A 19631-nucleotide genomic window follows, 5' to 3' on the forward strand; every position below is an offset into this window, starting at 1 on the left:
GTCGTCACGCCACAAAGCGCTTCGAAAGCTGTGCGCCGCGGTCGCGCAGCGAAGAAGGCTACGCCGCGCAAGAGCCAGTACTTCACTGCTAGCGAAGATGATGGGCATAATGGTTACGAAGAAGATGAGGAGATGTCCACTGACGCGGAGGTCGTGAAGCCACGCAAGACGACTGCGAGAACGCGAGCGAGGGCCGGCTGAGACCGCTCCAAGATGCTGTAACGCGATGCATCGTATATGGAGTACAAATGTATACTAAACATCCTGCAAACTGGAGACATACATATGTGAATGGAACGCTAAGTCGTCCGGATCTTGAAATTGCGATCAGCTTATTCACCTGCCCTAATCCTTCGCCTCCTGGTGCTTTCTTCATCAGTCAGACCTATTTACTTGTGCCTAGGGTTGATGCCATTAACATCCATTTGCAGGCTTGCCAGCAGGCCTGCCAGCAGCGATGATCGCCAGACAATGTAACACAATGCACGATACATCCGGCACGCTCCTAATGAAAGCATCACGTTCTCCCCGGCATGATTGCCTCCTTTGACATGTCCAGACGAACGCTATCTGTCCCAAGCGTGCAGTGCTTACAGCATGACGGCAGCCATACCGCTTGTGCAGTACCTCTTTCGCCGTCTGAAAGAACTTCGTTGCCACAGCTTACACGGTGTACCCGGTGACTTCTTCCTTCGGGCACTGGATCATGTCGATGCAACTGGCCTCCGCTGGGTTGGGAACGCAAACGAAATTTGCGCTGGGTACGCGACAGACGGCTATGCCAGGGCTGGATACCATGCAGTAGCCCGGAGGACCGTCGCTGCTCCTCGAGTGGGCGCCCTCTTCACCACATATGGCGTTGGTGAACTCAGCGCGAGCAACGCCGTTGCGGGGTCCTATGCTGAGAGCATACCACTAGTTCATCTTGTCGGCACGCCGTGCCAGTCAGGCATGGCGGGCGAGGAGCGCGATGCGACCCATTCATCACACGCTGGCAGATGGGAGAATGGGAGTGTATGCGGAGATGGCGAAGCAGATTACGTGCATGCAGACTAACTTCCATGAGTCTGGGGATCATCTCGAGGCCCTGCAGGCTTACGATGAGATGCTTGAGACGTGCGTGCTGCGGTCGAAGCCGGTGTACGCCAGCATACCGTCGGATTTGATGGAAGTGCCGGTGCCAGCGAGCATGCTAGAGAAGCCACTGCGCGTTCAGCCTAGTCCGAATGAAGAAGCGGAAGAGAACGCCGTTGTCGACGATGTAGTTGAGCTACTGAGCGCCGCGGAGAGGCCACTCCTCATCGCGGATGGGCTGTGCTATCCTTTCGACTTCCTCCCCCAAGCCAACGCGCTGGCGCAGCTCTTGCCTACGCGCCGCTTCCTTTCTGTTAAAGGCGTACTCGATGAGTCCAATCTCACAGCGAGCTGGCGCGCCTGAAGTATAAGCAGACCCGCGCCCAACAGACGTCCTCCTCATCCTGGATCCGATGCTCGCCGACACCAACACCGCCGCGTGGACAGCTTTGCCGGACGCGCAGCACACACTACTTTCCAACCTCGACACTATCAAGACTCATCGCGGCCAGGTGACCGACAGCCCAGGCACGTGCAAGCACTTGCGCAGCAAACCCGTGCTCGCCAAGCTCGCGTCGTAACTCGCAAGGAAACTTGTGCAACAACCATTGCGGCAGCTCGAGGTACAGTCTACTGTCCAATCGATATCGACGTGGAATCGAGAGTATCATAGGCGCGTTGCACAAGACTACTTCTGGTCAACCATGTCCTCCTTCCTAAAAACGGACGACACCATCCTCCTCGCCGGGCGGCACAGCACGCGTAGGCCGTATCGACACGAAACTGCCCGCTCGCACGCAAGTCTTTGCTTCAAGCATCTGGTGCTCGATCGGTCAGACACTACCCGCGGCCCAAGGCATGGCATTAGCGAAACGTGGTCACAACCTCCCCGGTCGAACCATTCTGTTCTGAGGGAAACGGCGGCTTCCAGGTCACTTGCCAGGCTGTCTCCGACATTATTCGGAACAAGTTAGACATAGTAATGTTCATTGTGAATAATGCGGGTTATACCAACGGGCGCTGATTGAATGGCATGGAAGCCGAGTACAATGATATACCTATCTGACGATACGGGGAAGCTGCGCGCTTCTTCGGCGCGGCGGCGAATGACGATGCTTACCCTGCGTTCACTGCTCGTGTGGAAAGCGAAGCGGAGCTGGAGAAGTTGCTCGGGGAGACGGCACTGCAGGATGGCAAGGGGTTGACGATTGTGGATGTGGTGATGGCGCCGGAAGACATGCCGGAGAAGGCGAAAGCTGGGCTACTCAAAGCAGGCGAATCTCTACGATGTCAGCAGTGAAAGCGGTGATGTGATGCACAGCCGGCTCGCTTATTGTATCTGCTTTAGGATGCAAGCGCTGGTGCTGTGGCAACCTACCGAGCTGATTCCGAGCTCAGATCTATGTGCTCGCACCCACTGAAGCCAAGCCAATGGCATTTATACCCATAGCCCCATCCGCAATGCCGCCATAACATCATACTGTACCGTTGAACCTCGTTGCCAGTCAGTCTTGTTCTTCATTTCAGGCTCTCCCGATACAGCGGTCCGCCACAGTCACGCAGTCGTTTGGCCGCCTGCTCGGGCGTGATGTCTCGTTGCGGCTCCGCCATCATTTCGTAGCCCACCAGGAACTTGCGTACGGTTGCGCTCCGCAGAAGTGGTGGGTAGAAGTGCATGTGGAAGTGCGAGGCTTCGATCTCCTCGTTCGTGCCGGTCAGTGGGGCTTGGTGGATGCCCATGCCTAGGAAGAGGTCAATATTACTGTATACATTATGCATGGGTTTGGTTGGCGAGACCACGTACTGTAAGGAAAGCTCGTCTCGAACAGGTTATCATATCTCCTTGTAATCTCCGAAATAACTTGCGCAAGGTCGTCCTGGTTCTGCTGGTCCAAGTCCACAAGCGCCCGCTTATGCTTTTTCGCAATCACCATGATCTCGAACGGCCAGGTAGCCCACCACGGACACCCGGCCCAGAAGCTGGCGTTTTCGAAGACTGTCCGCTCACCCTTCTCGCTTTCCAGCGAAGCGTAGTCTTCCAGTAGGTTGGCGCCTCCTTGCTCTCTCCGGTACTGCTGGAGGTTCTGTAACTCGATGCTGGGCTCCTCCGGTAATGACGTGGTCGTCCATATCTGGCCGTGCGGATGCGGGTTTGAGCAGCCCATTGCTTGCCCTTTGTTTTCGAAGATCTGCATATAGCGGTACTGTTGATTGGGCTGAGTGTTGCCATTGGGTGTTGATGCTGGAAGCGTTGTTGACTTCGCTGCTTGGGCAAGCGGCGAGTGTGGGTCGACATGGGAAGTGTAGATCTTGGTCCAGGTATCTATCACCGGCAGTATACTTTCCGCCGGCATGTCTGCGAGGGTGACATTGTGCGCTGGGGCGAAGGTGATGACATAGCATTTGCCGGTCGTGCTTTCCGCTCTCAATAACCGTGTTGCCAATGCTGTCCCTCCCATCAGCTTTGCCATCGTGGACATGCTTACGTCTGCCTTACATCCGTCTTGTACAGGTGGCTCGTACTCCGCTTGTTGCTCCTTGACCGCAGCGAAGTCGTTGACGAAAACGAACGTCTTGTCGTACTTGGGATTTACGTCGCCTTGTGCGCGCTTATTGCCAGGACACAGATAACACTACTACGTCCATCAACCGTTGACTCCAGCACTGACACCTCATGGCATTCATACGCACTGAAGGGTCATATTGCGGCAGCTCGATCTTGCTTGCAGCCTCTTGCTGTCCCTGCCATGGTCGCTTCGTCCGGTGCGGACTGACCAGCACCCATGATCCTCGTAGCGGGTTATAACGTCGATGGGATATGTCGTCGAGGATAGCTTCGGGCATATTATCGGCCTTGGCGGGTGAGGAGGCTGCGAGAAGGGGTGTTAGGAAGGTCGACGTCTCCGTTGCGAAGCTGATGCATACTGACGCGGGAGGTTCTTACATCAAGGATCACCAACGCCTGAGAGCTATGGACGGGTTCATATGTAACTCCGGTCCACCCACGTGCTTCTGACCGAGGAGCCGCAAGTGGATATGGTCAAAGTTTCGGCAGTGAGAGCAACAGTATGGGGGACTATGCTACTGCAGACCGAGGCGGGCCTTGTAGGCTGGTGAGCCCGCGATATCCCGCTACACGCTCAACACGCGCCATAAAAGTAGACGCTCGCAGTGGAGTCCGGGCGAGCGACGCACTTTCTTCCGCCCATCATCATCGTCTTGATTGGATCAAGTCAACATGTGATCGGCATGTGGAGGTGGAGGGGTCAACATCTGGAGGATGCGGACCCCACCGTGTTGTGTGAAACGAGACGATCCCAGCTGCTCGGAAGGTTTACCGGCGTCTTAACATGCGCTCGTCAAGAGCGTCCTTTTCGAAAAATGTTGTAGTCGGGTTCTTAAAGAAAAAGGATTGTTTTCGACCACCATGGGACTCGAACCCACAACCTTCCGCTACCTAAACGTAGGAGGCGGACGCTCTACCATTGAGCCAAGCGGCCTTCGAATCTGCCTCGCAGAGGCAGAAATGATGTCGAGAATCTCGACCTGCTGAAAAGCAGGATTCGAAAATCGCAATGTTTGGAAATGTATATGATGTTCATTGTTTGGAAGCCGAAGATGAGCCGAGACTGTTTTGCGGCTACTCGTTCTTCCTCCTCTCAAGACTGCTTGCAACCGAGCAATAGCACTCTAGACAAAATTGTGAAGCTACTACGCACCATCTCGGCATTCGAGTCAAAGTTACTGTGTAACTATGGCCCTGCGCACCGGTCAACATGAGTACTGTACGGCCAATCAAGCGACTTCTGGCTCCTCCAATGACCTCCTTACATGCTCACATTGCGGGTTATCGAGATGTTTCGTGTCTCTAACAACGGACTGTTACAGCGATGGACTGTTGAAATTCAGATCGAGCTGTACTGGTTGCCAACACGATCCTGTCGAAGCCACGAGGTCGATCCAGGACGACGGCTGTTAGGCCCCCTATAGGGAGCGGCATCTCTTTCCTATGTCCAATAGAACTTACCTGGTGTGGAACTCTCTTCTCTGCTCCTCCTGCGAGGTAGCTTCAGGTCCAGCAGAAAGATGTTTGTTTCATCCCTACAACGCTACTCTGCCAACTCAAGCTGCGTTGTCGTTATTGTTCGCCGCCTATCTCACCATGGCTATTGACGACGTAGGTCTCTCTAACAAACAGCAAGCCTTCAAGCACGAGCACGGCCGTCGCTATCGAGCGAACGACAATGCGTACTTCTTCCCCGCCAACGAAAAGGAGTACAATCGTCTTGACCTCCAGCATCTCTCCCTGCGGATGCTCACCGACAATAAGTCCGCCTTAGCGCCACTACCAGAGGGATCATTGAGGGTGCTTGATCTCGGCATCTGGGCCAAAGAGTTCATCGACGAGTATCCGCAGGCAACAGTTGTCGGAGTTGACCTTTCCTTTCCCGAGGGGCAGGGTTTCGAAGATGAACGCCTTGAACGCAGAGTAGAAAATTCGGAAGCGAATTAGTCTACCCTTCCTCCGGTCGGGTGAGCAGTTCGATTACGTACACGCCCGCATGCTGTGCGCTGCTATCAAGCAGCCCGAACGGCTAATGCAACAAGCGATCGCCTACCTCAAACCTGGAGGCTGGTTTGAGTGGCAAGAAGAGTGCGTGTTCGCGGACTGTAAGGTCTTACTTACTGCTTCACGCTTGGCTAACCAATACGCTTGTTGATGTGTAGATACGGCCAGCTAACCTGCATCTGCCCAAATGGCGCCGGCGACATCGAAACCTGCCAATACCAAGCTTACTGGACACTGCGCATGGAAGATGCGGGCCGGCTTTGCCGCACTCGGCATCAATCTGTGGAAAGGCGGCGAGCTACTTCCACTCTTCGATCGCTCGGGTCTGGCGAGAGTGAAGCAGATCACGCGGTCGATGCCTACTGGACCTTGGCCTGATGATGCTTATGATAAGCAGATTGGGACGCTATGGACGGACATGACAGTCAACGGGCTCGATGCGCTGGCGACAAGGCCGCTGGTTGAGGGGCTTGCGATGGAGGGGTCGGAGGTGGAGAGGTTGATTGGGGAGGCGAGGGTGGAGTTAAGGGAGGGGAGGGCGAGGCATTTCATGAGATTGTAGGTTGTGTGAAGTCAGAGTGATGATTAGCTTGATGGTTTGTGCTGATGTACTTTTAGCATCGTCTATTACGGCCAGAAGCCACTGCGCGCCTGAGGTAACAATCAAGCGGTCTTGTGTAGCATGAGTGAGATGCCTTATCCTGTCCAATCTCGTGACAACGAAGAGCCCACTTAAAGGTGCAGACCATGTACACGGACCATCTCTCGCTGACGGTGCCATAACCCTGCGCGCTTCTGCCCGAGATCCACATTCAGCTCTCGTGAGCTTCAGTCGTCTTTGCTCTGAATAAGGCAAAACCAACGGTCTTCTTATTCGCACAGGACGATGCAGCGCTGTCGGTGCGATGATGGCGCGTAGTTCTCTATTGATGTGAACTGCCGCGCAGTCACCAGCACGAATCGCAGCCGCCTTCGACCATTGATGAATAAGTCGTGAACACAACGTGCGATGCATACCTCCAATGCTTCGGGCATAGGAAGGCCATCATGACGCTCACTACGTCCCCAATAGTGACGCCGTCTGGATTGGTGACGGTGACGCCCATTTGCTCCGGGTCCACATTCCCAAGCTGTCGGCTTTCGGTATAAAGCGAGTACAGAGTGACGGCTTCGATTGGGGGTGTCGTGATATGCATGGCGCGGTATATACCCGGAATGTCGCGCAAGGTCGTTAGCGAAGCCGGCAAGGTGAGCAACCATGTATGTTGCACCTCCGAATTGGCATTGTCGTATTTCGGGTCCAGTGGCCGAGGATATTCGTCGCACCACCACTCATACACCCAGGAACGTGTGTTGATCCGGTCCGGTATGTACGATTGATGACTGGGCAACTGGAACAAAGGGTTAGGCGCGATGACCACCGGCCGCCCGTTGACACGCTCAGAGATAATGGTCGCGCCATCAGGCTCCGACTCTCCTTGCTGCATCCATTCTTTGTCGACTTCCAATACGGCCGTCTCTGACCCGGTGCCGACGTGAAGGATGCGGCGGAGGCGTGGAGCTCTCATGATGACCTCCTGCCATTGCTTGCATACTCCTCGAAGCTTGAGGAGGGTGAGGATACGTGGCGCAGCCCTCTTCTTGGTTGGAGTGTCTTCGACTGTAGCAAGAACGATTTCAAGAACCTTGGGGAGCCGCAGAGCTCTTGTGGTAGCTGGCAATGATTCATCTGCGGTCTGTACCAGGTTACATGTCAGCTTCTGGACTTGCGCTTCGATCTGACACATCAATACGTACGCTGTCTCGCTCGTGACGACAAGTAGGACCACGATATGACTGGTTACCAACCAGCTCCGATATCTCATTCTCCATCCTGCCAATGAGACGGCCAAGCTTCCCGGCGTCGGGTGAACCGGCCATGACCTCCAGCCTTAGCCGCTGGTAGAGCTGGTCCAGCGTGGCGAGATCTTGGGTGATGAGGTGCTGGTGTGCCTGTGCCATCGTCTTGGACTGACCGCTTGGAGGCAATTCCTTGATGGTCTTTGAGGCCACCATGGCAGATGTCTTTGCTTTGCCTGTCATTGTCTCGACGCTGTTCAAATTCTTGTGCGCCGGACAGCTTTCCAACGCTCGAAAATTGCATGATTGGTCTGTGCGAGTGAATGGCCGAAATGGAAGGAACGCGGTCGAGGAAGCTACGCGAGCCCATTCACTCACCTTGAACCCTGCAGTAAACACCCACATTCTCGAAGAGCTGCATCATTCGCACCAAGAACAGCCAGTAGCCTGCTTCGCCAGCGTGCCGCCAATCTCATTTCTTCCTCGCATAGATCCACACAAACATAGTATTGTCCTCGTCCCTCGCCTGCACCGTCTCCACCACCTCGAAACCAACCTCCTCCACCATCCGCACACTCCCGTCCACACCCCAACTACTCCAAAACGCCTTCATTCCCAACCAGTCCTCTTCCACTTCGCCCTCTGTAGCCCGGACAGGCACACAGAACAACAGCACTCCCTTCCCCGCCTTGAGCCAACGGTGCAGTCTCCCAATAAGTTCAGTCTGATCCTCACGTCGCAAGTGAATGATACTGTAAAACGCCACCGCCGCATCGAAGCTTTCTGGTTGTAAGTCGAGGGCCATCATATCGCTTTCGACCACATCCACTTTGGCCGTCACGTCGGCACCCAGTTCCGCGAGGCGGGTACGCAGCATCTCGATCTGCGTGGTAGAAATGTCGTTCGCCACCACGTGCTTGACATCTGGGTTAGAAGCGAGAGAGAGCGTGACGGGGTCGCCAGCGCCACAGCCTAACTCAAGTACCCTAAGCTTCGCCTCACCCTCACCGGAAGCGGGATTGAGGCAAAGGTGATGGTACAGTCTCTGCAGCATCTCCAGTCGCGGATGCTTGTGGGCGTGCAGCCATTCCAGGTAGCGTTCGGCCTGCTGGTTGTAGCCATCGGCGGCGAGGCGCTGGACGTCGAGGTCTTGGTGGGCCATTGCTTCACTCGATGTTACCAGGCTGATGATGGAGTTAAGGTTACGAGGGTAGAGTAGTGACTTGCTTCGTAGATCGGTTTCAGCTAATCAAAGCGATCGAATCGTCCCGTTCTCGCGTTCTGTGGAGACGAGGCTGCTTTGAATGCGGTATTGTATGAGCGAGGAGTCGTGTTGGAGTCACACGGTGTGACTCATTGCCGAAAGCCACATCAATGCTTCAGCTGCTCCATACGCCCTGCTCACTGTGTTCGGCCAAGACGGTCGTCGCACTTCATCTGCTGTGATGGTGGAAGTACCTAGGCGGACACACTCACTCACCACACACACGCGGCGAGGTGGGCTGAAGTGAGAAAACGCCAAGCTGTCATTCTGTAGCCGGCTCGCGGACTCTATCTCTACAACGAGCAAGCAAAAAACAGTCACAATGCGCACCTTTTCCGCCGCCGCCGCCGCCGCCATAAGGCACCCAATGGTACCCCAACTGCGATAAGGCGGTAATATGCGATGCGAGCTTTGCGTTGGTACACTCTCCGTCCATCCCCCGATCCATCCGCACACACGAGTAGGTACTCCGCATTGCGCCGTCTCTCGCCCCTATGCAAGACGCTGGAACGTATTCAATATTGTGCAATCCACTCACCGCCCATCCTCCTCTCCCACACCAGACTACCTCGCCTCCCTCCCCCCATCCTCCCCACCCCCCTCCTTCCCCCTCCCCTCCCACTTCTCCCCCCACCAACTCTGCACCCGATCCCACCACCCCCGGTTCAACTCCGCCGACAGTCTCCGGAAGTTATACATCTCCCCCCAACAATCCCGCCCCCACTCACACCCGGCCATATTCACCACGAAATCCCTTTCCTTCTCCTGATAATGGATCCCCGCCACCCCACACTCGCGCATCTCGTCCCCGATCTGGAGCGCCTTGCACCCGCCCTCCGGCACGCCCTTGTCCTCCCCACACGCGCCGTCGGGGAAGGCGTTGACCATGCGCTGCGGGATGAAGCCGACGTGGGGCCGGATCCAGGGTTGGTTGGTGTAGATGTACTCCAGCGCGTCTTGCTCCTTATGCTCCCACTCCATGTGGCGTTGCTCGTAGAAGACGGGATCCCACCAGATGTCGAGCAAGCGGTCGGTCCAGCTGCTGCGGCGCACGAAGAAGGAGCCGAGGTTGAAGCCGCCGCAGTCCTGGGGGATGACCATGTTGATGCTGCGGGGGTCGTTGTCGCCGACGGGGGAGAGGGTGATGGGGTCGAGGTAGTTGGCGTAGGCGGGCGCGTCCGGGTCGCCGGAGGTGCCGTTGGGGGGGTGGGGGATGTTGAGCGGGTTGTAGATGTTGATGTCGCGGTAGGTGGTGGCGGCGAGGTTGTTGAAGACGTGGGATTGCAGGGAGTAGGAGGGCTCCATGATATAGGTGTTGAGGTCGAGCCACCAGAACCTGCATTCGCATCATCTCGTTAGCCCCGGTCTCCGTTGGAATGAGTGGTGTATGGGCGCTCACCACTCCGCATTCGGATACTTCCTCATCGCATTGCGAATCGTGTCGACCTTCTCCCAGCTCTCCCTCCACTCATGCGCGTATCGCTTCTTCGTCGACATGTCCACGATGTCCAACTCGTAGCCCCAGTTCGCCACATATCGCTTCTTATTCCGTACACTGTCCCGTTCGATCGCCCACTCCCGCGCACCCTTCCATTCCATCACGCCTCCGCCTTGATTCGCGGCGAGGATGACGACGAACTTGCTGCCGCCCCCTAGCCAGGACGTCCTTCGATACCAGTATAGTAGGGCTGTCATCACAGTTAGTTCCACGATCCAGCGGATGATTATGGTGTGGGGGCGAACGTACGCTTCTGAAACACAGCCATCACCGCCAACAACACCACCAACAACAGCGCGACATACTTCCGCTTCCTCGACAGCAGCAACGCCAACCGTCTCGGCAGGTCCAGCAAGTTCATCCCTCCACCACCATCGCCATACGCCTCCCAACTACTCACTCGCCCCCGCCCCAACTTCTCCTTCTCCGCGTACCGCTCTTCCTGCCCGCCATGCGCAAAGTACGGTAACGACTGACTGATCTTCCTATAATGCCGGCCGAAGAAGCCCTGGTTCTGACTCTGGTACGTCGGATACCCGTTCACGCGCGCACTGTTCGCTTTCGCGCTCGCCCAGGTCACTCCGTCCCTTCCTCCTCCTCCTGTTCCGCCATTCGCATCATTGTACCTTCGTCCCGCGGGACTTCGTGCGCGTCCGTTGGTGTCGTCGTAAGGGGTGTTGAGACCGGGCGAGCTCCACCCGCCGCCCCGTTGCGGGCTGGGCGAGCGGTCGAGCGACATGTGCCCGATGCTGTCTTCCACTCCCACCCCTCCTCCTCCGCCGTTGGTAGTCGTACTCGCCTCTTCCGCGATATACGTCGTGATACCGCCGCCGCCGCCGTAGCGAGGCTTGGACGACGCGCGATGGGTGTGCAGTTGACTGGTGATCCCCCTCACGCTATCCGGCACGGCATGGGAGCTCTTGCTCGTGCGTCTCCGATGTTGCGACGTTTCCGCCGTCGGGCCCTCGGCGCCCGTATGTGAGTAAGCCACCTTTTTCGGGGTGTTGTGATTCGTTGGGAGGGCTGATTGGACGGGAAGGGGGATGGAGAAGAGAACACACCAATCTCTGGACGGTATCGGTATCGGTATCGGACAATGGTGTCTCGGTCTGTAATCAGTAAGGCGTTATCGTATCGTGTTCCTTCCTTAGCGCGACCGTTATCCTGGGTGGAACGTTCGTTTGTTGGTTAGGGTGTCGGTGATGCGATGCACATACACGCACACGCACACACACACACACACGCACACGCACGCTCACCTCGTATCGGCGGCGCGTGAAGCGAGCGATGGATACGGGGGGTCCGCTTCGGAAGGGCCGAATCAGATGGGAATAGTGCGACTGTTCCTCCACCTCTTCCTCTTACTATCACTGCACTGCACTGCAATTGCCCTCTGCTTTCCCCGTCAGGCTGAGACACGCTTGCAGCTGTCAAGATGCACGTGGAACACACACCCTTTTCTCTCGCAGATACAGAATAGCACAGTACAGCACAGCACAGTACGGTACAGTCGTGGCATACGAAGAGAGGGATGGGTGGCTCTGCACCCGAATGTTCAATCTCCGAAAATGGTATGGGCAAGATGGTCACGCAGGGCCAAGTGCTTTTAGTGCCACTTTCTCCTGCAACCAATAGTAGGTGTATGCGCGGTGGACATTGACCCGCTGGCCGTAAGTGGGGAGACGGAGGGCTTGATGAGCAGTAGGTAAGGTAAGCCGGGAAGGCAGGAGACAGGGGCTATCATACTGTGTCTCCATGTTCACGGCTACACGTCTATTCCACCGTCCACATATGCCATCGACATCTGCGTATCAACGGCTTCTCTCAACTCAGTCATCTAGGTTTGTCGAAGACGGAGCTTTTCGAAAACTGCCACACCGAAGCAATGGATAGCTACCACGGTAAACCCGTTCTCCAGTCCAAAATCTCTGCAATCAACTGTTCATTGCCAAGCAGACTACCTCTCCTTTCGGACTTGGGTTATCAGTCTTGTGCAACGGCGCGCCGACTCAGGGGGTGTTCATCAATCCTCGGCTCGCGTCTATCTATCTGATCGCCCACTCTGAAACGGAACCACCAACGTCGCACCATCCGTTCGCTGAACCCTCATTATAATAGAACCCCCTTCGGTGGTGGTGCTGCTGCTGCTTCCACGCTGTCAGCCTCCAACGGTGACGGTAGTGATTCGCTGATGACTGTGAGCGCCACAATGGTCGGAAAATAGATCGGTGGCTTGCTGACTTGCTGCTGATGTGCCGAGCCTTCTCCTCTTGGTCTAGCGTGCCTTCTGCTAACTGTACCTTCGTCAGCCCATATGCTCCATTCTGCAACCGCATGTTCTTCGCGTTCGGTCTGCGCTCCGTGTAGAGACGCAAGTACAAGTGCTTGAATAAGGTGAAATAAACCCGACTTCCTGGCGGCCAGGTATTCTGTGCGTCCCAAAATCTGATCATCTCGAACGCCCATCCCCCCATCGCCGCTCGATTTCCGCCGTTTGGTACGCTATGTATGCCGGAGTCGTGAGGAAACCGACGGTGCTGGCGCGTCGAGAGTAGCCACCATCCAGCCGATGTGCCAATGTTCATTCAACTTGGTCCATAATCACACTTTGACCTTAAACGTATTGAAAGTACGGCAGGAGCCTGCAACGCACTATCTTACACACTCGCGTAATGGGTGGCTGATGCTCTTTGATGCACGAGTAGAGGTCTAGGAAGACTTACGATCCGGCGTCAACGACCCCCTTGCCAAATGCACTCCAGATCTTCGGTGAAAGGTCGAGAATTCCTTCGCTCGAGCAACTGTCAGCTATGGCTTTGCGCGTTGACAGAGGAAACCTTGAATGTCGCCCACCTTGTCGCCATAATCATTCACGTCGTGCGGCAAGGGACGCCTTGGCCTTACAGACTTGACAGTGTGACGCAGCGGATGGTTTTGCGTCAAGTCTTGTGGTGGTGGACTTAGCACGAACTCATCGCGGAGGCTACTGAACAATGTTCATATGGTCTGTGCACCGCATTCACAAACGCGGAAGGTACGCTGAATGACAAGCTTGGCAGGTGCGAGAAAAGTCATTGTAGAGAGCACGACGTTCTTCGTCCTTTACTGCTGACACCGATTTCGAGGTAGCAGACGAAAAGCCGCAAGCCGCTATCGTAGCGTCCGCTTCTTGTCGCTCTTGTACCTCGAATGTTGAAACTCTGGACCTCCCACTCTCAGCATCTCCGTACAGGTTGCTGGGCAACTGTCAGCTGGAACATACTTTGTTTGTTCTTTCGTAGTGGAACCGTACCAGTTCAGTGGAAGCTAACGGTATGGACGTAGAGTGGGGGTGGGTCGTCCTCGTCTCCCATGCGCCGTAGCGGCCCACGGTCGAATCCAATCGGCTCTAGACCCTGCTTCAGTACGGCCACTGTACCTTCCAGCACGTCCGGTCGAGGCGCCACCTCAACTCCGGTAAGATGGCGTCGGTTTTAAGGGCCGATGGCTGCAAGCCAGCGGTATTGGAGTTCTGCCGATGGACCCATGTGCCTGAGGAAGAAGCGGACATTGGTAGCGTAGAAGTGTGAGAGGAGCTCGAAGCGGATCTTCTTACAGACTCGGGTGATGGGTGGCTGATGCCATGACTTCTTGAGATCAAGGTGCCATCTTATTCCTGGCCCGGCATCGATGACGAGCTTCCCGATCTCGACCCAAATCTCCGGCGGTAGGGCAAGCAGGTCGAAGGTCGGGGCTGGCTATTCAGTATCAGTAAGTGTGAAACAGACGGCGGGAGTACGGGCACAGGCTGCGCTTACTTCGACCGCCGTTTTGTAGTGTGAAAGGCGTAACGGCCGGTGGGAGACTTTAGGATGCTGTCGAACGGGACAGACTGTGCACGAAATTCAAGCGGTCGGCAAACTTGCGTTCATCGTTGGTGGAGGAAGAAGTGACGTTGTGGGACGAAGTAGTTCGCCTGTGCGGCGCCCACGAGAAAGGAAGGCACGCTAAGCCGCCGACAAGCGCGTCAGACGTCGGCGCTCTTTCCTCGCCTGCAGTGCCGAATAAATGCTTGAGCGCACTTTCCGCATCTCTACGTTTCTTCCAACACGGGACGCGGGTGCACAAAGCTCACATACTGTGATTGTCTCGTGCGAGATAATTTTCGCGAACGCACCATCTCCCGTTGACCCGACGAAACCATTGACACTGTGGAAGATGAAGCAATAAGGTAATAACTTTGACAGCGCCTCTCGCAGAACATCAGCAACGGCCCACGGTACGTGCACAACAGCTCAAGTCGAAAGGTTCGAATGCTGACATGACGCCGATGCAGGTCTCCATGGCGGAGTCAACGGCCGCGTCGCAGGTCTTCGATACTCGTGAGCTCCTAGAGATGATCTTAGCGACCCGTATAGGAGAGCCTTCAAACGGATCAAAGGAGTTGACACGCTTTAACACTCTTCTCCTTCTCAGGAGGTCCTGTAGGCAGTGGCATGCAATCATTGCTAGGTCGCCGGCGCTGCTTCGTACGCTCTTCCTTGAGCCGGTAACCCAACCAGTAATGAGGGTCGACAAGGCATGGGTGCGTCGAGTGCATTGGCCTGCTTTTTACGGGCCACTTCTCTCGCCCTCCGTGAACATGCAGCCCACCACGATTGACTGGAACCCGTTGTTTCCCGAAGAAACCAGCTGGCCATTCGGGCGCTCCCAGCCGTGGACAGTCAGCCGCAGACCGGGCAGTTACAGAGCAGCCAAGCATCCAGAATCGATGGAGTGTCCGGTCTATTTCCTCTACTTGCCCACTAACAGATCCAAATTGCTTCAAGTGCCCGAGGTATTCCGAGCTATGCAGCTCACAAGACCGCCTGTTGAAGCGGCGAGTATTGGTGCGTGGTGTACCAACGCGGCACACCATGGCGCTCATCCAACGTCGTATGGCGTAACGGTTGCGAAACCCGCAGGTGTGACTCTGGGAGATGTCATTCACTACGCGTGCGACATGCTTTGTCCGAGGCACAGCCTTCACAGCCTCTTCGTGAGCTTCGCTATTCGTATGCCATTCAGCGAGTAGACTGCACGAATGGATAGACCATCGAGTACTTAAGATCCGGATGTGAGGCTCAACGGAGAGGAAGAAACGCGCCGAAGAATAAGCAGCTTTACTAGCAGCCGAAGCTTTGCAATCTGCTCCTCTGCTGCGAAGTCTCACTGGCAGGGAGAATAACCGCTTGTCGATGACTGGGTTTGCAAAAAGAGAGCTCTGCGGAAGCAGTGCGAGAGTACGTTGGCTTGACGGCGTGCACTAGTGTCTCGACCTCAATAACGCGGTGAGCGTAGTTGTTATCAGAGTCCCAAACGTTGCGCGCATACAGCCGCCGCAGGATGACTTCAATCATCCCTCAATCACAGCCTCACCAACTCCCATCCTCCGGCAGCTTCCACAACCCACTCTTCCTCTTCTCCTGCGCCCACCGCTCAATCCACCCCTTCATCCTCTCCCTCCCCTTCGCACTTCCCACGTTAACCGTGGGGATAACCTTCTCAATCTTCAACGCGCAACAGAACATCGTCAACTCCCTGAAACTGCTGTGCTCGCTGTACGGCACGCCGAAGCAGCTCGCTCGGCTTGTACTGCCACGTTGCGGGACGAGGTCTTTCATGCTGTAGATACTTTTCCAGTTGTCGCCGTTGAGCACACTTGCGATGGAGGGAGACTCGAGGAAGCGGGACGTAGGCGGGCGGTAGTTCCAGCCTGAGGGACGGAAGCCGACGGCGCGGGTGAAGTGGGGGAAGTAGTCTTTCAGGTAGTCGTCGAGAGTTTCGGCACGGATCTCGAAGAGTGGGGTCATATGGACTTGGGCTGCTCGTGGGTCGCCGGTCATGCGTGCGTTGAGCTCGGGGTCTTCGAGTGCGCTTACTATGCGCATTTTCGACGGCGGAGCGTAGATTTTCGAGTTCAGCGCCTTGGCGATGCCGAGGCAGATGCGCTCTTTGCCAATGCTGTACGTGCCAACTACGACGAGCAGCCGGCCGCGGCCATCCTGCGCAGAGGGTGTGTCCTTCGTGCACAAGACCTGCTGGCTGGCGTCAGGATTGGCGAGGAGCTTCATGCCGTCGGCCTCGGCATCGTCATCCGCTGGCTCCTCTTTGATTTCGGAGTTTGACTCTTTGCGGACGAACTTGACCATGCCTTCACCCGCGCGCCGACGCTTCATCTGCTCCCAGCCGTCACTTTCGTCGACGCTGTGCTTGCTGAGGCTAACGCACATCTCAGCGCATGCCTTGATGACGGTTTGCTGGCTTGGAAAGGCATATTTAGGGTTGAGATAGGTTGTATCGAGGTAGCAGACGTCAATCTTTTGTTCTCTCGTCTTGCCGGAGATTTTGTCTTGCACCTCTGGCATAAGCAGTGGATGCTCGATATGCGCCCGACACGCGCGGAAGTCGCCACAGTGTAGTATGCGTTGCAGTCGTGGCTCGCCGTTGGTCTTCTTACCGACCACCTTCTCGAAAAGGTACAGTGAAGAGCCCGGGCAGTGATTGGCCGGTATCATAGTAACTTTAACGCCTCTCGTACCAGGCACCTCGATAGGCTGCTCAAACTCAAGATCAACCACATACTTCGGGTCCACTCGTAGCTGTTGCCTGACAAGGTTCGCAGTGACATGAGAACAGTAGATCGGTCCATGACTCCAACTGCTTGTCAAGCCGATGTAATGGTCGCTGTGGAAGTGGCTGAGGAAGTACGCTTGACAGCCTTGTACAGCGCCGTAGCGGAAGGCGTCTACGCAGATGAAGAGACCCGGTAAGATTTTGTAAAAGGGACAAGTTCGCTGATACGCAGGCTTGCCGCGCGAGGCGTGCTCTGCAGCCGCTGCTTCTGCCCATGCGGCGTCTTCCGCGTGACCTGACATCAGCTTGTTGAAGGCCGACCCGCCGTTAATGCTAGATTCGCCAAATGCGAAGGGATTGGCTTGGCCAGGCTTAGGCGCTCGAACAGGTCGCCTGAATTGATCGGCTGATGCTGCATACTCGGTCTTGACAATTGCTGTTGGTGGGGATGACGGCTTCTTCCTTTCTGGCAGCGGCGTTGGATTGCCATCGAGACAGTTGTTGACGTGCAGTCCAGCTTCTTGCTCGTCAATACCAGTAAGGCTGACGCTGCAAATCGGACAGCTTGGTGAATTGTCTGCGGGCGGCGTTGGCAGGTCTTCGACTTTGACATTCGGCGTGCCTTCCGCCAATACTGGATCGTAATCCCTCTCATCTCCCTCTGCCTCCAGTCTGGCCTGTTCTTCTTCAAACTTGCGCTCAAGGAACTCGTCGCCTTCCTCGTACAGATCCTCGTCAAAGTCTTCCATGCCTTCAAAGTCCTTGAACTCATCCAGATCGGGACCGTAGCTTGTCTCCTCCTTCACCAGTGGCGGGCGCTCTGGCTGAGTAGACTCTTCAGGCGCTAGTTCTTCCGCTTTCGACTCGCACGGAGCACCAAATCCATTACTTGGAGAATCCCTGATATCATCAGTGGGCGGAGGAGCAATAGCATCGGGCTGCGGAACGTCTTCCTCATCATCAGACTCCTCCACGAAAGGTCCTCGTGGTGGAGCAACCTCTTTTGTTGGAGTGATTGCTGCTGGCGAGCCAACACCACCACCATCTCCGAACAAGTCATCAACCTCTGCCTCCGTTTGCTCAATGCTCGTCCTTCGTCGTTTGACCGAACCACCACTTTCGTTGAATCTAGGTTCACAATCCAAGCTCTCAATATGTGACGAGTCTGGTGTTGGTGGATGGTTCTCGACTTCCACTTCGACCCTCGTAGCGCCTCGCCCTTCATCAACAAACAATCCTAACTCCTCCGCGATGCCATCGGTCTTCTTGAAGAAGCTCAAGATGCTGCCGTTCGCCTTGCCGCTCTGCTTTGCCTTGGCGGCAGAAGCCGTCTTCTTTGCGCTGCCAACAGCACCTTGTCTACCAATGACTGGCAGGGGAGTCTGCTTGGCTCCTTTCGTCTTCACCGCCATCTTCGGAGCGGGTACGCTTGGTGGCACCGCCAGCGTGAACGGCGTCTTTGCCGGAGTCTGCGGTGGCGTTGGTGCCCTGCCGAGCGATGGACATGTACTCCCACTACTCCCCCCTACAGACTCCCGGGCTTTGCGAAACATCACTTGCCATTTCTTTTCCCCAACTGCAATCCTACTAGGAAAGCGGTAAACATGAAGAATATCAGTCGCACAAGGCAGGAGCATTCACGTAGGCAACGCGCCGCACGTGACTATGGTCAATGCAGGGTTCAATGACGACCGTGCCAAGAGACCTTTCCATCGGTTTGATGGCAAACAAATCGCACCGAGATGTTGGACCGTCGAGCCGCATCCTCCATGACTTCCTCGGCCCAGACTGTACACTGCGGCACCGATGACTGTATCAAGACACCCATTGTCGTTGACTGCTCCACCCGTGGCGCCGCTCAGCTCATCTTGGCGCATCCGTCTCGTCAGCACAGTAAGCTCCGTATGCTTCGAATGACCAACGAATTCTTGGAGCAAATCCCGTTGCATAATGTAGGCTACGAAGGTAGGTCGTCGTCTCATTGTATCGCTGGTCTGTTTCGCGCTCGCTACAACCTTTTTCATTTTACGTTCAATGCAGTCTCCGAAGCTGCAAGCGGATACCGCGCCCTTCCGTCTTCTTAATCTTCCAGCAGAAATATGGACGCAAATCATCGCCCTCGCTGTCATCTACAAGGACCCAATAACTATCACCCGCAGTAGCAGAGTCAAAGATCAACAAGAACTTGTCCGACAACCAGCCATAACCCGCACATGCCGCGTGCTCCGCCTTGAAGCGCTTCCACTTTTCTACCGCCACAATACTTTCGAAGGCTGGCATGTTCATCATGTCCAGTGCCCACGGGACTGGCTGGTGGCTATTGGAGATGCTAATCGGAAGGCAATGGGAAGCTTCAGGTTCTGTGCGCAGTTCTCTGCCTCATTCTGGGAGGGCAAGTTTGCGAGAATGGGTGTGAAGGTCGTTGTTGAGGAGTGTGGGAGCTGCACTCAGCCTGTTTGTCAGAAGGAGAAGGATGCGAACTTACATGGCTTGAAGGATATGATTGTCAGGTTTGTCTAATTTTCTATGAACTCTAAATTTCCGCGCCAGAGTTGTTGCTCTACTCGCTTCCAGAACTACTATACTGCTTGACTAGGAAATACTCGCGGCGGTAGTGCTCTTCTTTGCCACTGTTGCCACGCCAGTGGTCTCCCCTCTGTAAGCTCATGCATTGCTTCGGCAGTGATCTTCTGGCCAGTATTCTCCGCAGCCCGCTGTTGCTTCGTCTGCTGTGCTTCGCCAGTGGCTTCCTGAGCCAGCATTAGCCATCGCTAATACAGCCCTTCAAGTTC

The 19631-nt window shown here is 55.6% G+C and overlaps 12 protein-coding genes and 1 non-coding gene across 13 annotated transcripts; 7 read left to right on the top strand and 6 right to left on the bottom strand.

Annotated features, from left to right (window-relative positions):
• Positions 1–597: 597 nt before the first annotated feature.
• On the top strand, positions 598–1438 carry BAUCODRAFT_75550 (uncharacterized protein; the record flags this gene model as incomplete). The annotated part of the gene is given in 2 exon segments (XM_007681158.1): positions 598–944; positions 964–1438. The coding sequence occupies 2 exon segments, from the start codon at positions 598–600 to the stop codon at positions 1436–1438; spliced, it is 822 nt and encodes a 273-aa protein (XP_007679348.1).
• Positions 1439–1778: 340 nt separating this feature from the next.
• BAUCODRAFT_150932 (uncharacterized protein) lies at positions 1779–2374 on the top strand (the record flags this gene model as incomplete). Its single annotated transcript, XM_007681511.1, has 2 exons — positions 1779–1836; positions 2154–2374. 2 exons carry the CDS (start codon positions 1779–1781, stop codon positions 2372–2374), a joined length of 279 nt encoding a protein of 92 aa, XP_007679701.1.
• Positions 2375–2592: 218 nt separating this feature from the next.
• Positions 2593–3918, bottom strand: BAUCODRAFT_26884 (uncharacterized protein; the record flags this gene model as incomplete). Its single annotated transcript, XM_007680971.1, has 3 exons — positions 2593–2816; positions 2879–3707; positions 3766–3918. The coding sequence occupies 3 exons, from the start codon at positions 3916–3918 to the stop codon at positions 2593–2595; spliced, it is 1206 nt and encodes a 401-aa protein (XP_007679161.1).
• Positions 3919–4000: 82 nt separating this feature from the next.
• BAUCODRAFT_248193 (uncharacterized protein) lies at positions 4001–4394 on the top strand. Its single transcript, XM_007681512.1, has one exon. The coding sequence runs from the start codon at positions 4143–4145 to the stop codon at positions 4377–4379; it is 237 nt and encodes a 78-aa protein (XP_007679702.1). The 5' UTR covers positions 4001–4142; the 3' UTR covers positions 4380–4394.
• Positions 4395–4493: 99 nt separating this feature from the next.
• Positions 4494–4574, bottom strand: BAUCODRAFT_t29. Its single transcript has one exon. It is a non-coding gene; the product is annotated as a tRNA-Arg (tRNA).
• A 610-nt stretch (positions 4575–5184) lies between these two features.
• BAUCODRAFT_37351 (uncharacterized protein) lies at positions 5185–5614 on the top strand. Its single transcript, XM_007681104.1, has one exon. The coding sequence runs from the start codon at positions 5237–5239 to the stop codon at positions 5585–5587; it is 351 nt and encodes a 116-aa protein (XP_007679294.1). The 5' UTR covers positions 5185–5236; the 3' UTR covers positions 5588–5614.
• Positions 5615–5672: 58 nt separating this feature from the next.
• Positions 5673–6399, top strand: BAUCODRAFT_248957 (uncharacterized protein). Its single transcript, XM_007681513.1, has 2 exons — positions 5673–5728; positions 5803–6399. The coding sequence occupies exon 2, from the start codon at positions 5832–5834 to the stop codon at positions 6204–6206; it is 375 nt and encodes a 124-aa protein (XP_007679703.1). The 5' UTR covers positions 5673–5728; positions 5803–5831; the 3' UTR covers positions 6207–6399.
• A 192-nt stretch (positions 6400–6591) lies between these two features.
• On the bottom strand, positions 6592–7888 carry BAUCODRAFT_125487 (uncharacterized protein; the record flags this gene model as incomplete). The annotated part of the gene is made up of 2 exons (XM_007681514.1): positions 6592–7380; positions 7442–7888. 2 exons carry the CDS (start codon positions 7886–7888, stop codon positions 6592–6594), a joined length of 1236 nt encoding a protein of 411 aa, XP_007679704.1.
• Positions 7889–8021: 133 nt separating this feature from the next.
• BAUCODRAFT_60626 (uncharacterized protein) lies at positions 8022–8621 on the bottom strand (the record flags this gene model as incomplete). The annotated part of the gene is made up of 1 exon (XM_007681150.1): positions 8022–8621. A coding segment is annotated over one exon (600 nt), but the record flags the coding sequence as incomplete, so codon positions are not given.
• Positions 8622–9207: 586 nt separating this feature from the next.
• BAUCODRAFT_249144 (glycosyltransferase family 34 protein) lies at positions 9208–11208 on the bottom strand. The gene is made up of 4 exons (XM_007681515.1): positions 10495–11208; positions 10147–10435; positions 9393–10083; positions 9208–9320 (listed from the first exon to the last, which is right to left on the bottom strand). The coding sequence occupies exons 1-4, from the start codon at positions 10982–10984 to the stop codon at positions 9312–9314; spliced, it is 1479 nt and encodes a 492-aa protein (XP_007679705.1). The 5' UTR covers positions 10985–11208; the 3' UTR covers positions 9208–9311.
• A 3337-nt stretch (positions 11209–14545) lies between these two features.
• On the top strand, positions 14546–15298 carry BAUCODRAFT_26888 (uncharacterized protein; the record flags this gene model as incomplete). Its single annotated transcript, XM_007680972.1, has 1 exon — positions 14546–15298. One exon carries the CDS (start codon positions 14546–14548, stop codon positions 15296–15298), a length of 753 nt encoding a protein of 250 aa, XP_007679162.1.
• Positions 15299–15638: 340 nt separating this feature from the next.
• Positions 15639–17588, bottom strand: BAUCODRAFT_76521 (uncharacterized protein; the record flags this gene model as incomplete). Its single annotated transcript, XM_007681221.1, has 1 exon — positions 15639–17588. The coding sequence occupies one exon, from the start codon at positions 17586–17588 to the stop codon at positions 15639–15641; it is 1950 nt and encodes a 649-aa protein (XP_007679411.1).
• A 1047-nt stretch (positions 17589–18635) lies between these two features.
• BAUCODRAFT_37356 (uncharacterized protein) lies at positions 18636–19585 on the top strand. Its single transcript, XM_007681105.1, has one exon. It carries the CDS (start codon positions 18874–18876, stop codon positions 19357–19359), a length of 486 nt encoding a protein of 161 aa, XP_007679295.1. The 5' UTR covers positions 18636–18873; the 3' UTR covers positions 19360–19585.
• The last annotated feature ends 46 nt before the right edge of the window (positions 19586–19631 follow it).

This window comes from Baudoinia panamericana (genome assembly GCF_000338955.1).
Source record: "Baudoinia panamericana UAMH 10762 unplaced genomic scaffold BAUCOscaffold_11, whole genome shotgun sequence".
NCBI classification, from domain to species: Eukaryota; Fungi; Ascomycota; class Dothideomycetes; order Mycosphaerellales; family Teratosphaeriaceae; genus Baudoinia; species Baudoinia panamericana.